At 40.6% G+C, this 16,713-nt stretch overlaps 1 protein-coding gene across 1 annotated transcript in view; it reads right to left on the bottom strand.

The window, feature by feature from the left end:
* The window catches only part of SPEF2 (sperm flagellar 2), a 331,758-nt gene that overhangs the window by 165,884 nt on the left and 149,161 nt on the right, over positions 1-16,713 (bottom strand). Inside the window, exons 17-20 of the mRNA XM_006902126.1 lie at positions 12,973-13,130; positions 9,582-9,730; positions 3,073-3,096; positions 1,789-1,855 (exon numbers count right to left, since the gene is read on the bottom strand). Coding sequence (XP_006902188.1) covers positions 1,789-1,855; positions 3,073-3,096; positions 9,582-9,730; positions 12,973-13,130 — 398 coding nt within the window. The remainder of the gene's footprint in view (positions 1-1,788; positions 1,856-3,072; positions 3,097-9,581; positions 9,731-12,972; positions 13,131-16,713) is intronic.

Here is a 16,713-nt window from a genome sequence, read left to right on the forward strand (position 1 = left end):
AGAATAGTGCAACAATGAATGAGTGGAAGCCCAAGATCTCTGTAAATGTTTATGAAAATTAATAAAATATAATTATAGAAAAAAAAAAGAAGTAGGAAATAGTACAGCCAGAAGGCGTGTGCAGCAAAGATGGTGAAGTCTTTCAGACTTCAAGCATGTTACTAGGAGCGACTATTTGGAAAGGAACATCATGATTAGAAAAGTGGAGGTTCAGCAAAAGAGAGGCAGACCCTCAGTGAGATATGTTGACACAGTGACTGGAGCAATGGGCTCATCATGAGGATGGCACAGGATAGAGCAGAGTTTAGGTCTGCTGTTTACAGTGTTGCTATGATCTTACTCAACTCGATGACACATAACAATGACACCTCGGAGAGATGGAGTTATGTGGTGACTATGACAATGGTCTGAAGTACGATGGTGATCTTGAAGATGCAGCTGGAGAGGGCAAGGAGCTTATCTATTTCTCACAGGGCAGCTGTGTGGTTGACTTGTCAGCACTTAACAATAGCATTTCACTCCGTTTCCTTTTCTTTCACAAGAGGTGAATAATAACCGACATGAAAAGCATTATCTTATTCAGGTAAGAGCCGAACATAAATTGCAACTCAAGTATTTTCCTAAATATTATTTCAGTATTACTTATTACCACGTGGCTCCTGTTACATAACCTATCATGTTACATAATCAGAGAGGAAGAGTGGGGACTTGAGACCCATGGTTATGCATCTTATCAAAATAAAGAGCTTTTTCAGCAAGTCATTTTGGGAACATGGCACCGCCTTGCACTCCGACTGCATTGCTAACTCATGATGGAAAGTTAAAGACCCTTACTTTGTGACAGAGCTCTTGAATGGACTGCAAACAGTCACCTGCTGGCATCTGTAATTGTATCTTGAGTTTTAATTCATTGGATGAGATAGCTATTACAATTAAACATAAACATAATAACTAATATACCTTTGAGAATAATAGAGCTGGGATTATTTTTTTCACCAACAATTGTTTAACAATTATTTCACGGAAATAATTAATATATGTTACAAAGAAACACTAGTGAGACCAGGGTGAAGGGAAAACATATAGAAATTAAATTGGAAAGTCATTATGAGGTGAAGAATTAATTTCAAGGTTGTCACTAAAGCCGGAGGTCCCTGCACAGACACTAAATCTGAACCACTAATATGGGTTTGAACGGCTCAACAACCAAAATGGAAAAGGAAATGCTGCCTTTTAAAGGTGTATTTTCTCTGATCAATTGGAGGAAGAAAGTATTTCCTGTCCCTTGATTCAGAATGGGAATTTTTCATCTGGCGTTTCATGTGGTGGCAATTGAACGATGTAGGGGGCAAGGAATCCCTGTAGAAAATAAAAGAGCAGCTGGCTGTTGCTGTAATAGAAGCCCCACCTCCACTCCTACGCTTTATTGTGAGGGAGGTGAAGGATTTTATACCAACACATTGTTCTGTGAAAGCCGTTCTGGACAAGTAAGAGGACAGCATGCAGCTTCCTGATGGTACAGCCTCGTGAAGAGTGAGCCCTATATCTCTGATGAATAGATATTCTGTTTATTCTTTAAATTATCACTCATAAACTTCACTTTGCTCAGCAGGGCCTTTGCTAAGAAGGAGGCAGCTGAAAGTGTGGAGTTATATTTTTTCCTTGGCAAGGGCTTATTATGATTTACAAATGCTGGGGAGACACAGTCAAGGAACCCTGCTAGACAAGTCTGGCTGTTTTCACTGAGGCAGTCATACATGGAGACTTATATGCAATTATCTGCTGTACCTTTTCTTTTGAGTGAAGTGTCACCCTTCTTTCCTTTTCCTTCCTGAGGAGTTTGATGTTTACCATGCTGGGAGTCTAAACAAAATTCAACACACAAATAACATTTATGACTTCCTTTAATAGCTGAGCAATGACTTGTAAGCAATCAAACATTATTTCTCACAGATACAGATAAAAGTATTTCTCTCATGCATGCTATGGCTCAAGCCCTTATTGTGATTTAAAGGTAATCAGAAAATAGGCTACGGATGGAAGCGTCTTGAAAAACAGCACTGATAGGACTATTCTATCTTGTCACTCTGAGCACTTTAATTCTAAATTTTAATAGACATTTGGAACACAGTTGTGGACATTTGAAAATTTATTGAAAGTCCATTTAAAAGCTCTATTTGGATTTATTTTAACTGAATGAACAAATCAACCTATTATGGGGATGATGCCAGACACTTTTCAGAAGGCAGGAAAACAACATTTAACTTGGTCATGTGTATCCTTGAACTTCTCTTGGCTAAATGTGCTTAGTGGCCATGTGATGTCTATGCTTCCATTTTGCACTGACTATAACTTGTAATCCAGCCCATGGATTACAAAGAAAAGTGGAGGGTCAATGAAAGTGAGGAAGACCCTCAGTGAGATGGGCCTACACAGTGACTCTAATGGGCTTAGGCATGGCAAGAGGGCAAGGATGGCGCTGGATAGGTTGAGATTTCAATCTACTATTCATATGGTGGCCACAAGTTGTAGTTAACTCAGCAACACCTTCACAACAACAACAACTTGTAAAGAATCTCTTGAGGATATTTATCTTGGATTCTCTGGGATTTAGTTAAACAGAGTTATTTAAAAGGGAACAATGAGAAAGTGATGATGTCTCAAATAAATTATTGTTGTGTACTGTTGAGTCAGAACTAACTCACAGCTAACCCTTTAGTGGTTTTGAAGAGGCAGTAACTTGCATTGAAGATGAATGTCTACCTTTTCAATGCAGAGCTGCTAATGAACTTCAACCACAGGCCTTTGGTTTGGTCTCACAAAATTATTAAACCTTTCATTATTCAACAAGAAGTTCAACCAGTTTCTTCTTTAGTCCTGGCTATAGTTCTTTTGTTTTTCCTTCATTGGCAGCTTTTAAAGTACTGTTGTTGTTACTTGCTTTTGAGTCAACTACACCTCATAGCAGGCTGACGCACAATCGTTCTGAACTCTCTCTATCCTGAGCCAATCTCATTGTCTCTGACACATCTACCCTCATTACCCCAGTTACTATGTGAATCCACATCATACAGGGCCTTCTTTTCTGTGCTGTCCCTCAACCCTTCCAAGCATGATGTCCTTCTCCAAAGACTGGTCCCTCCTGGGACCAAAGTATGTGAGATGGAGTCTCAAAATCCTTCTTTCCAAAGAGCAGCTGGGTTTCACCCTCTCTCGGAAGGACTTGTTAGTAGTTTAGGTAAGCACAAAATGACGAGGGCACAGGAGGACAATGAGAGGAGCACAAGAAATAGAGGCAACAAAGCTAAATATTATTCCATACACAATCCTGCAATAACATGAATAATAACTAACTACAGTTGGGTACCAAATATAAGTAAATGAAATAGAAATGTGAAAGTTAATGGGTCTATACTGATACGTACAGATTTGACCAGAAAAAAAAATTCAAACAAAACCTCCAAACCCACTGACACTGAGTCAATTCTGATCCTTCCATTGGGTTTCAAGGCTCTATAACTTTACGGGAGAAAGGGCTCCTCTTTCTTTCTTGGAGGATCTGGTAGATTTGAACTACTGACTTTTCAGTTAGTAGCACAACACCAGGCATATTATCCCACTAGTGCTCCTTTATAGTTTGACTGAGGATGTCAGCTCTATCCGTGAGTACAGAAGAGCATCGAGGGACTAAGTCATGGATACTACATAGCTATACCCAAACATCTTGAAGGAATGAGTTTCTTTGTCTAGGGGGCTCAGAACCATAGTCTTGGTAGGCATGAAGTCAATTAGCATAGTACAGTCCACAAGAACAACATTCTACAACCGACAGCAGCAACTGAGGTCTTCAAAGCCTGCAAGTGGTCATCTAAAGTGCAACTCTGTCTCTCTCTGTCTGAGGCAAACAGAGTGGAGGCAATCAAAGATGCACGGATACAATTAGACCAAGGGCTAATGAAATCCATGAACTCCAATTTCCATGACACAGGGAACAGAAAAACTAGACAGTGAGTAGTTCCCACCACTGGCTGCTCCAATATGGAGTACAAAAGTAACTCCTGCATAAAGTGGGTGGATATGGAACAAAACTCCAAATCATAAAAGAGAGCAGGATGACTAATCAGTCTATAGAGACTGGTGGGACCTCTGTGACTATGGTCCTTGGTTACTCTTAACCTGTGAAGTCATACTCAAGGCTCAGCTTCCAGCCAATAGACAAGCCTGCAAGGTGACGCCACATAGTCATAGTTAATAAAATACAGGAAAATATCTTTCTGATTTTATCTTCTTTCAGCCAACATCCATCTGATGGCATCAATGATGCATTTGTCACTCTATAGCCTATTTCTGAGTCCAGCTTGGATTTCTGGCAGTTCCTATTGCTGTACTGCTCTAGACACTTCTGAATAATCTTCAGCAAGATTTTACTTGCTTGTGATAATGATACTGTTAAATAATGTCTATATTATGTTGGATCACCATTTTTAAAATAAGCACACACATGGATCTCTTTCAGTGGGTTGACCAGGGACTCGTCTTCTATATTTATTGGTCTAGGCAAGTAAGCACATCTAGGGCTGTAATGTTATGGCTAACACTGAGGAGAATGGGAATTCCAGAACACATGGTTGTACTCACGCAACATCTGTACATAGACAACGCAGCTGTTCAAACAGAACAAGGATATACTGCATGGTTTAAAATCAGGAAGGTATGTGTGAAGATTATATGCTTTCATCATACATAGTCTAAGTGTATGCTGGGAAAAGAATTCAAGTAATTAGACTATATGAAAAAGAATGTGGCATGGGGATTGGAAGGAGACATATCAGAAAACCTATGATATGCAGATGATACAACATTTCCTGCTGAAAGAAGACTTGAAGCACTTAATGAAGAAGCCTTCAGTATGGATTACACCTCAAAAGCAAGAAATAACAAATAACAAATAACCACAAATGTACTAACAGACAGATGGAGAAGAGATTTATGTTATCAAATGTTTAATCTTACTTGGATCCAAAAATTAAAAGTCATGAAAATAGAATTCAGGAAGTCTTAAGACACACTGCTCTGGGCAAAATTTGTTGGCAAGGACCTCTTTAAAATGCCAACCAGCAACGATGTCACTGTAAAGTCTGCCGTGACCCCTGATCCATGGCATGGCATTTTCCATTGCTTTATATGCATGTGAAAAGTTGGACAGTGAATAAGGAAGACCAAAGAAGCATTGGTTCCTTTGAATTATGTTGGTGGTCAAGAATATTGAATATACTGTAGACTATTATATGAGCAAACACTTCTGTCTTAGAAGAATTGCAGTCAGAGTGCTCAAAGGATGATGAGATGTTTTCCTCATAAAGTTTGAGAATATTTCAGGGAGAGTCCAGTTCTGGAAAAGGACATCATGTTAGAAAAGCTGAGGGTCATCAAAAGAGAGGAAAGTCCTCAAAGAGATGGATTGACACAGCGACTGCCACAATGGGCTTGAGCACGAGAGATTGTGAGCATGGTGCAGGAGCGAGCAGTGTTTTGTTAAGTTGACTTGATAGCACTTAACAATATAAAATCAAACTAAACCAAACTCACTGTTACCAAGTTGGTTCCAACTCATAGGGGCCCTCCACTGAGTTTCCATGGATGCAAATCTTTATGGCAGGAGATTGCCATTGTACTTCCTTGGAACAGCTAGAAAATCTGAAAGGCTGGTATTTCAGCTTGCAGCCTGTTATATTATATACCGCACCACCAGAATTCCTTTAAAAACAACATGAGGTGAATAATCATACAAGGGAAGTATGAATTCTCTCAGACCAATCAACCACATGAAATCAAAGGATAGCATTTGTCAGGGGATAAGGTCCCAGGGGCAAGGATGACTAAGCTTCATCTCACATACTTAAGGCATGTCACTAGGAGTGAGGCTAGTCCTTGGACAGGGACGTTATGCTTGGAAAGGTGGAGGGTCAGTGACAGAGAGGAAGACCCTTAATGAGATGGATTGACACAGTGACTGTGATAATGGGCTCAAGTATGTCAGAGACAACGAGGATGGCACAGGATAGGACAGGGTTCATATCTGTTGTTTATAGGGTTACTATGAGTTATAATGGATTTGAAAGCACCTAACAGTAACAAAGCTCAGAAGTCAGGGAAGGAGGGGAAAAAAAGATGGGTGGAAATGGTAAATGTAGGACAGAAATGGGAAGAGTGTTTTCACACTGTGGGGACTGCAATCATTGTCACAAATCAAAACGTGCATCATGAATGGATGACTCATTAGCCTTGTCAACTTTCACACTAATCACAACAAAAAGCTATAAAGACAGCACAGCAACTTAAACATCTTTGATTGAGAGACTCCAACGACCAATTCTTCGTGTTTAGAAATGATAGTTATGATTATGTGTGCATGAATTTCAATATCTCAACAACTGTGATTCTAAAATAAATTACTTAGATGAATAGGGGGGGAAAATCTATCCTTGAAACATTTGTTAATTTGTATAAAAGGCTTTAAAACATCCAAATAGTTGACTACAAAATAAATAAATAAACAAACAAATATGATCCAAATGTTTGAGTGATATATATATATATATATATATAATGATCAAAATGTCTGGATAAGCTCCCTTGATAGTTCCTTTAACAAAACTATTTTATGCAATTCATTATTTAATTAGCTTTAAATTCTAGCACAAGGTAACAGAACAAAGAAGGCAAGAACAGAGGTAGGATATGATAAACTGATAAAATATGTGGAATCAACTCATAGCTGAACCTCTAGTGGGTTTTCAGAGGCAGTAAATTGCACCAGAGGAGACTGCCCACCCTTCTTCCACAGAACAGCCAGTGGAATCGAACTGCATATCTTTGGTATTGCAGTATAGGTTCTTATCACTAGGCCACCAGAACTCCCTAATAAAGTACGTTGTTATTTTTGTTGTTGTGTAGCATCAAGTTCTTCCAGCGAGTGTTCAGAGGCAGTTTTAAACACATGAGAGGAGATTGCTCATCTTTCTCCCACAGAGCATTTGGTGGCTTTGAACTGCCAGCTTTGGAAGCACAAACTGCATGCCTTTGGGATTGCAGCTCAGCTCCTTACTACTTCTGCTGGGGAAGTATATACTCTGTCCACTTTTAATCAGTTCTGAAATATATTCTAAGGAGCTCTGGAGGAGTGTGAAGTGTCTAAAGCACTCAAATGCTAACCAATTGAAAAGCCAAGGTTGAAATATACTGTAAAATCCAGGAAATATACTTAATTAGCAGCATGGATTGTAACACTCTATACTGCCATACTGAGAAGCTTGGTTCTAAACTCAGTAGTGCTTGGTAATCGATTCAATGATTAGCCTTTAAATGGAATATGGCCAAATATAATTCCAAGTGTGTGTAAAATGGATATAAATTATCTCAAAAACTTGCTGCCTTCAAGTCAAAACTGACTCATTGCTGATCCTTCACTGAGTCTTTGAAAGCAGTAAGCTGCATAGGAGGAGAATGCCCATCTTTCTTCCCCAGAGCTGCTGGTGGATTTGAACAGGTAGAGAGGCGTGGCCTTAGGGATAGTTCACAACTCCCTATAGATTACATATATCATGAGCTCTCCCTAGTTAGAAAATATCATTGGGCCAAATGATGATTACCACTAAGTTCTTTACTTGGTTCCATCTGATTTTCTTTAAAAAAAAAATAAATAAAATAAAAAATTCTTTTCAAACTCCTAAAGAAGGTTGGAATTAGTTGTTTAAGTTGGGCATGTTTTGAAACCCCAGGCTTTACATTCTGCCAGTTTTTCTTATACCTAACCCACAGCGGAAGAGGTGCCATTGATTCACAGCTCCCCTCCATTGGGTCTCCGAGACTGTAATTCTTTAACTGGGAACGTTACCCACTGGGCTCCAGAAGACGGTTTGTGGGTTGAACTTCAGACCTTTAGGCTGTTACACACCATGCGACACAGGCCTCTCAAAAAAGCAAACCTCCTTGAAAATTCCTCCTCTAGCATGCTCATACAAACTCCCCTCAGCTGCAGTGACACAGTGTCCCTGGCAGCCCCACCAACGTCCTAGTGCCATGCGCTTTTCCACCTAGCAAAGCAGTGTTGTGGAAGGCAGTAATTGGGCCTCTGGAGACGAACCCTTCTATGCATTCTTAAAGCTCAGGCACCAGTCCAGTCCTCCATGGAAAAAAGAGACAGTACAACCACACTTTGAAGCAACGATGCATTTATTATTCCTCCAGTGCACAGTGTTCAAGAGTACAATTTTTAAATTGCAAACAAACTTAGGAAGCCTCTAAGACTGAGCTACGCCATTAACAGGAACAACTAGAGATTTTGTTTCAGGAAATGGCTCAGACATGGAGCGAGTTGGGAGGAGGAGAGGGGCAGTGCTAGGATCCCATATCAGATAAGACAAAACTCACTTAAACTGAAGGGAGAACTGTCCCAACATGTAACTGTACTTATAAAGATTTCCATTTCCCTCCCTCCAGAACTCTGGACTGTTTTTAATTCCTGATGAGGTAGTGGAGAAAAGACATTTATCTCATTAATGGCTCTTTGTTGTGTCAAAAGATAAACACATTTTTTTAAGGGATTGTATGTTTTAACCCTTAGTTAATTCCATTCTAATGGTGGGGAAAAAAGATTTTTAATACACAACAAAGGCTACTAAAGTTTTCAAGTTCATTTGTGTAATGTAAATCTCTTTTTTTACCCTTTAGTTCAGAGCCATTCCAAGGACACCAGAAAGGTTATGGAGTTTAGAGAAATAATCAAGGCACGCTATCAAGAATATGTATCTTCGGAGTCTCATGTGGCTGTTTGGCCAGCCACTTATGGAGCTGAAACCAGAAACCAGGGATGCAATTGTTTCCTAGAATTAGCACTTAACTCATAGGATGCTTTACAACAGCTCAGCACTTGACTTCTGTTGCATACTTATCTTCATTTTCTACCATGGGATGCTCTGGTCATGGTCTGTACTAGTTAACAATCTATAATAGAAAGAACCCAGGCCAGACAATATTCTCTGAGCAGGCCTTTGCCTTTTATGTCCTTAAAGAGATCCTTTGAGGCACTTGTTACTTTCCTTTCCTAAGCACATATAAAGATTTACAATGACATTTGATTTCTAGTCACCACGGCATGCTGCTGTGTTGTCCCCTCATTCTTGTGTGTGCTATCTACACTAATTCTCATCTTATTAAGATGGTAACAGAATCTTAACTCCATAGCTCAGCAAACAAACATCTATGTCCTCACCCTGCTTTAGATGGCTTCTTATTCTCTGTGCCTTCCCACTTCTCCTGTGGGGTCCTATTCTAATGGGCAGATCTGAATGTGACAACTCCATGTCCACCCACACACTGAAGTGCCTGGGTTTGGCGACAACTACATCTTTGCTACTGGAGGCCTTTTCCACTTTTTTTTGAGCGAATCGCTTTGTTTTCTATGACTGAAGTTGCTTCAAGTTTAATAGCATGTACTATAATTTGTACCTCTCCATGGGAAACCAAGGAACCAGCAAACAGGGTCATAAATCATTGTGTCAGTCACCTGATTGCTTCACTTTTGCAGACTGAGTTTTCGCAGGCTCTGTCGGAGGAGAAATTTCCTTCTCTTTTTCTGGTTCAGGAGGAGGAGGAGGGGGTGGTGCCTCAGCCAGAGCTGCTTCTTCTGTCTTCTTCTTTGCTTCCTTTTCTTCTAATTTCTTAGTGACTTCAAAAGGATAAGAGGAACAGAACATCATTAGGAACTTCAAACCAAACCACAAGTAAACAAACCTAAGAATCACCCAGTGTGTCATCTCATAGCCACCATGCAGGGTAAAGCAGAACCACCCAGCATGGTGTTAGAGCCTCATTTTTCCCCTAAAGATTAGCTGGTAGGTTCAAATCACCCCCTTTTCAATTAACATCCTACCACTAGGCACTGAACCAACAGGGCTTGTCTGTGTGAACTGAGACAAACCTCAATTAATAGAACAGTGCTCTTACTGGCTTGAGAGCCAAGGAGTGTTTCAGGACTTTCAGGGAAGTCACCTAGCACAGAAAGCTCCAATTTTAAGACTTCTCCATCTGAAAAGAAATACAATTTCCTCAGCCTCTTGTAAGAGCCATGGTGGTGCAGTGGTTAAGTTCTCATCTGCGAACTGGAAGGACAGCAGCTGGAACTCCACTAACCACTTCGTGGAAGAAAGAGTTGGCCGGACACTCTGGAATGGTTTACAGATTTGGAAACCCTATAGGGCAGCTCCACCCTGTCCTGTAGGTTCTCTTTGAGTTGGAATTGACTGCAGGGCAACAAACGGGGAGTCTCCTGGTGTTGGTGGTGCTGGTTGGTGCTGTTGCTGTGTGCACAGAACAAATTAAAAGGCCTGGGGAAGGCAACAAAAATAATAACCTTGAAATACTTCATAAAGAGAGATAGGAAAATAAAGACTTACTTCAACATGCCCAGTAGATAAACAGAAGAGAAAGTTTAAAAAGAAGGGAGAGAGCAATGTGAGAGAAAAGGTGAGGAGATCTACTAGGGAAAGGTATATGTAACACTAATTAAATGAGCAGATTCTTGTTCTCCATATCTATTGCCACCACGACAACCACCTCCACTGTCACCACCACCATCACCACCACTACCTCACTGTTACAACCACAACCACCACCACCACGTCTCTGTCACCACCAACACCATCACTTCCACTGTCACCACCACCACCACTACTGTCACCACAACCATGACCACCGCCACCTCCACTGTCACGACTACAACCACCTCCACTGTCACCACCTCCACTGTTACCACCACAAATACCATCTCCATTGTCACAACAACCACCACTTCCACCTCTAGTGTCATGACCACAACCACTACCATCACCACCACCTCCACTGTCAACACCACCACCACCGTCACCACCACCACCACCACCACCACCATCACTGTAACCACTACAATCATCATCACGACCTCCACCACCATCACCACCACAACAACCACTACCACCTCCACTGTTACCACAACCACCACCATTACCATCACCATCACCACCTCCACTGTAACCACCACAACCACAACTACTACAACCAGTCACCAACACAACCACCAGCACCACTACCACCACTGTCACCACTACCACAACCACCACCACCACCCACCTCCCCTGTCACCACAACTATCACTACCATATCAACTGTACCACCACTACCACCTCTACTATCACCACTACAACTACCACCACCACCTACACTGTCACCACCACCACCATCACTACCTCCCACTATCACCACCACAACCACCACTACCTCCACTATCACCACCACAATTACTACCACCATCACCTACACTGTCACCACCACCACCACCACCTCCCACTGTCACCACCACAACTACTACTACCTCCACTGTCACCACTATAATCACCATCACAACCACCACTGCTGCCACGACTACCACAGTCACCACCACAACCTTCACTGCAACCACCATCACCTCCACCATCATCAAAACTATCAACACTACTACCGTCATCGTCACCACCACCACCATTACCACCACCATTGCCATAAGCATCACCATCATCACCAGTGCCACCACCACCCTCTCCAGCATCACCACCATCTTTTCACAAGTGAAAGAGAGGAATACGCTCAATGAAATGAGCTAAAAAAGTGGTTATAATAATAGCCTCTATATCACGAGTGGTAAGGATGGTACAGGGCAGGGTTCAGGTCTGCTGTTCACGGGTCGCTATGAGTCTTGTTTGAATCAATGGTAGCAAACAACAAGAGCCACAAATAACACTAGTCACAGTGCTGACTGACAGGATATAAGCATAAATAGTATAACACACACACACACACACACAAATTATTGGCTTTGTGAAGTTTCAATCATAATGATGGAAGACAAATAAACATGACAAAAAAATGAATTCATGCAGATGCTTGGAGGAGAAATAACATGAAGAAATGAACCCGAGGAGACGAAGGGGTATCTGGAGAGCTATGTGGAAGCTTTTTAACTTCTTCAACAGAGCACTCTACACTGTAGGCCCAATGAGATGGTGACATGAAGAAGAGGAGGGACTGAACCCAGGGGTTCAGTCTGAACTGAAGAGATTTCTTCTCAGAATCATTACTTAAATGTGAAATTCCATTGACACTGGAAATCTATGAGTTTATGATCTCACATAAGTTCCCATAAGTGTACAAAAATGTAATAGTAATTATTATTGCTTGACTGGATGAGGGAAGGGGGTCAGAACATTTTTTAAGGTAAAATTATTTAACAGGATAAAATAATATTTTTCCTTTTTAAAAAAATTAATTTATTAATTTTAATAAACATTTACAGAGATTTTGGATTTCCATTCGTTCATTGTTGCACTTTTCTCCCTGCCCACCCTTCCCCCTGCCCCAGTCCACTACTGTCTTTGAAAAGTAAAAGTTCTTTTATTGGTATACAATTCTCCTGCACCCTCCCCCCACCTCCCCGAGTACACTTCACTTAATTCTGGACTATTGTGATAACCATAATACCCTATCATATATCACTTTAAAGATACCTCAGAAGTAGACTAATAAGCAAGTAACTGATAATTGTTAAACTAATTTAGGTAGGAAGATAATTCACTCACTGTTTATAATACAAAACACACTTAAATCTGTAATATACTGAATATGAATTCTTTTATTTCTTGATTTGTTTGACAGTAAAACAATGCTTTCAGTGAGATGATATATTTTTTATTAAATAAAAGAAAATGTAAAGGAAGTGAAGAAAAAGTACTTTATGTAGAAAAATATGCAGCAGAAATAAAATCAGAAGCAGAAATGAAACCCTTTAAGATAGTAGTAATCTGAATATAAGCGAAAGCTCTATAATCATACTATAATTTTTAACTTCATTAAAACCATATTTTACATACCTAAGCTCAAAATGGTAAAAAACATAATTACCTTTATTCTTTTTTTTATGCATCTCAGTCACAAAAATGTCTTTTACTCTTTGGTATAGATCCTCCTCGTCTATGTCAGCATTGACTTTTATCAATATATTCTCTGCCTCTGAAAACCACTGCTCCAGCGAAGGCCAGTTGTCCAAGAAGCCCACAATTCTGCAAAAATCAGAATACTATATGAAGATCACATGTTGATTGAAATACCAGAGTGATATCAAGCATAGTTTACCTTGTGCACAATTAAATGGTACATTGTCAAAACAGAGCCTGAAAAAAAAGAAACAAACTTAAAACAAAAATCCTATGAATGATTGTTTGGAAAATGAATATAATTTTTAAATCTCACTAACTGGAAAAAAAAGAAACCTATCAGGAGTAGCATCCACTTCCATAAATAGCTTGCCTCTGGAAACCCTATGAAGCTGGAGACAGGATGAGAGACACACAAGTGTTGAGGACTTTTTGTTCATAGGGTCTCTATGAGTCACCTACGACTTGACGGCACTTAACAACAACAACAACCATCTGTTAAAAAGCCACTGCCATCGTGTCCAGACTGGCTGATAGCACCTCTTTGTTCCTGAGGTTGTAAATAATTCTAGGAGGATTGTGCCTTCTTTCTCCTCCAGAGGAGCTGGTGGGTTTGAACTGCTGACCTTTAGGTTTAGGGTACAACATGTAACACACTTCCTTTCTAAAGGGCCTTAAGAAATGGACAGGCAGTGGATTCTCACTCTCATTAGATTAAAAAAAGGTATTATTTAATGCCACCAAGACATATTTTTTTTAGAAATATGAAAAAGCAAAAGAAGAAAGGAAAATGTCATCATTTAATGAAAACATTCATGTAAGTTGGATTTAAGTGGAACTCCAGACAAGCATGGTGGACTACTGCCATCAATGTTCACAGCAAGATAGCTGAGCCATATAACTCTTCCTGGTAACAGTGGTCTTGTCTGTCATCTTCAATTTTTTCTTAAAAACAGAAATTACATAGATTTGTGAGGAACCTCAGATGGCTCAGACTTATCAGCATTATTTATAAGTATTCTTAGAATGATTCTTGAAATGGTCTTTTTTCCTTCCTAGAGGACAGGCAGCCTTAATATTGCTTAGGAAGCTCTGATGCCCTTGTTCTTGTTGTTGTGTGAAATTGAGTGGGAACTGACTCATAGCTGACCTTCCAGGAGGTTTTCAGAAGCAGCAGATAACAGAGGAGAAGGTTGAACATCCTTCTCCCATGGAGCAGGCGATGCACTGGAACCATGTGCATTTAGGATTGTAGAGCAGCTTCTTTTCACTAGGCCACCAGAGATCCCTAGCAGTTATTGGTTTGCCAACCCAAAGACATAGATCTAATCCATAAGCCATTGTGCAAGAGAAATATGGGTAATCTCTCCCCACGTGACTGGCTTACTGCCTCTGCAAACCTGCTGGAGGCTCTTCTATGATCCAGTTGCAACTTGGCAGCAATCAAGTCAAGTTCCAACTTAGGTGACTCTTTGTGGTTCTCTTCCTATTTTTAGAATTCTCCTTACGGCTTCAGGAAATTGTCTAATTTTGTCTAAATTTTATTCAGTGAAAAGCTTGTGTACATTCAAGACAATATCAGAAAACCTCCTCAGCATGAAACAGAAGTGGTTTTAGAATTAGACACTGTAGTCTGATGGCAGTGTTTCCTTGCTCTTTTCTGACAACTGCCTCTTGGTTCAAGTATAGGTTTCGCATCAGAACGATGAAGTGTTCTAGGATTCCCATTCTTCTCAGAGTCAGCTACAGTTTGTTATGATCCACACAGTCAAACGCCTTTGCATAATCAATGAAACACAGATAGACATTCCTCTGGTACTCCCTGCTTTCAGCCAAGATCCATCTAACATCAGCTACAATATCCCTAGTACCACGACCCCTTCTAAACCCAGCCTGGACTTCTGGCAGTTCTCTGCTGATGTGCTGTTCAAGTCATTTTTGGATAATCTTCAGCAGAATCTTGCTTGCATGTGAGATCAACTATATTGTTCTATAGTTTCCACACTCTGTTGGGTCACCTTTCTTTGGAATGGGAACAAATATAGATCTCTTCCAGTCAGTTGGCCAAATGGTTGTTCTCCAGATTTCTTGACACAACTTGGTGAGCACGTCCAGGGCAGCAACTGTTAGCTGAAATATGTCAATTGGTATACCACCTATTCCTGGGGCCTTATTTTTTTCCATTTCCTTCAAAGCAGCCTGAACTTCTTTCATCACCATAGGCTCTTGCTCATACTATTGTTTCATGAAATTCTTCTGTGTCTGCCAATTTTTTTTGATACAGTGACTCACTATATTCTTTCCATCTTCTTTTAATACTTCCTGGATCATTTAACATTCTGCCTAAAGCATCCTTGATTGTAACAACTTGAGGTTTGAATTTGTTCTTCAGTCCCGTGAGCTTAAGAAATGCTGAGTGATTTCGAGTTCGGCCATTTTGATTTTCTGACTCTAGCTCCTTGCACATTTCATTGTAATATTTTACTTTGTCATCTCGTGCTGCCTTTTGACATCTTCTGTTCAGCTCTTTAGTATCTTGAATTCTTCCTTGTGCTTTAGCTTCTTTGGGCTCCAGTGCAATATTCAGAGTTTCTTCTGACATCCATTTTGGTCTTTTCTTCCTCTCCTGCTTTGTAATGAACGTCTGCACTCTTCTTGAATGATATCCTTGATATCCTCCCACAACTCATCTGGTCTTTGCTCATTCATCTTCAAGCCCTAAAACCTGTTCCTGAGATGGTTATGAAATTCATGTGGGATAGACTCAAAGTTATATTTTGGTTCCCATGGCCATCATCAGAACAGAGCAAGGAAATACTGCATGGTTCAAAATTGGGAAGAGTGTATGCCAAGAATGTGCCCTATCACCATACCTTTTCAACCTGTGTGCAGAACAGATCATATGGGAGGCTGGGCTCTATGAGAAGAAATGCGGTATCAGGATTGGTGGATGATCTATCAACAATCTGCTTTATGCAGATGACACAACCCTGCTTGCTGAAACTGAGGAGGACCTGAAGTGCTTGCTGCTGAGGGTCAAGGATTGCAGCCTTCAGTATGGATTGAGGCTCAATGTCAAGAAGCCAAAGATTCTCACTATTGGACCAATTGGCAGCATCAGGATGGATGGTGAAGAGATTGAGATTGTTTACAGCTTTAGTCTGCTTGGCTCCACAATCAACACTCTTGGCACCAGCAGTCAGGAAATTAAAAGATGTATTGCGATGGGAAAGTCTGCTGTTAGGGAACTCTCTAAAGTACTCAAGAGCAACGGTGTCTCTCTGTAGACTAAGTTGCGCCTGATACAGACCGTGGTCTTTGCAATCACTTGTTATGCATCAGACAGTTAGACAATGACTAAGGAGGATAGAGGGAGAATTGATGCCTTTGAGCTGTGGTGCTGGAGAAGAGTATTGAGGGTACCATGGACTAGTAAGACAAAAAACAGATTCATCCTGGAAAAGGTTTAACCGGGCTGCTCCTTGGAGGCAAGGATTCTGAGGCTTCGTCTGACATACTTTGGTCATGTTGTAAGGAGAGACTGGTCATTGGAGAAGGACATCATGTTTGGAGGGCAGGCGCAAGAGTTCTGGGAAGGCCCTGTAGGAGATGGACTGATTTGGTGACTGGGGTAATTGGGATGAGTGTGTCGGAGATAGTGAGATTGGCACAGGACAGAACAGAGTTTATGGCTGTTGTACATAGGGTC

This window comes from Elephantulus edwardii, unplaced genomic scaffold (assembly GCF_000299155.1).
Source record: "Elephantulus edwardii isolate Elephantulus edwardi_28Jun2011 unplaced genomic scaffold, EleEdw1.0 scaffold00370, whole genome shotgun sequence".
NCBI classification, from domain to species: domain Eukaryota; kingdom Metazoa; phylum Chordata; class Mammalia; order Macroscelidea; family Macroscelididae; genus Elephantulus; species Elephantulus edwardii.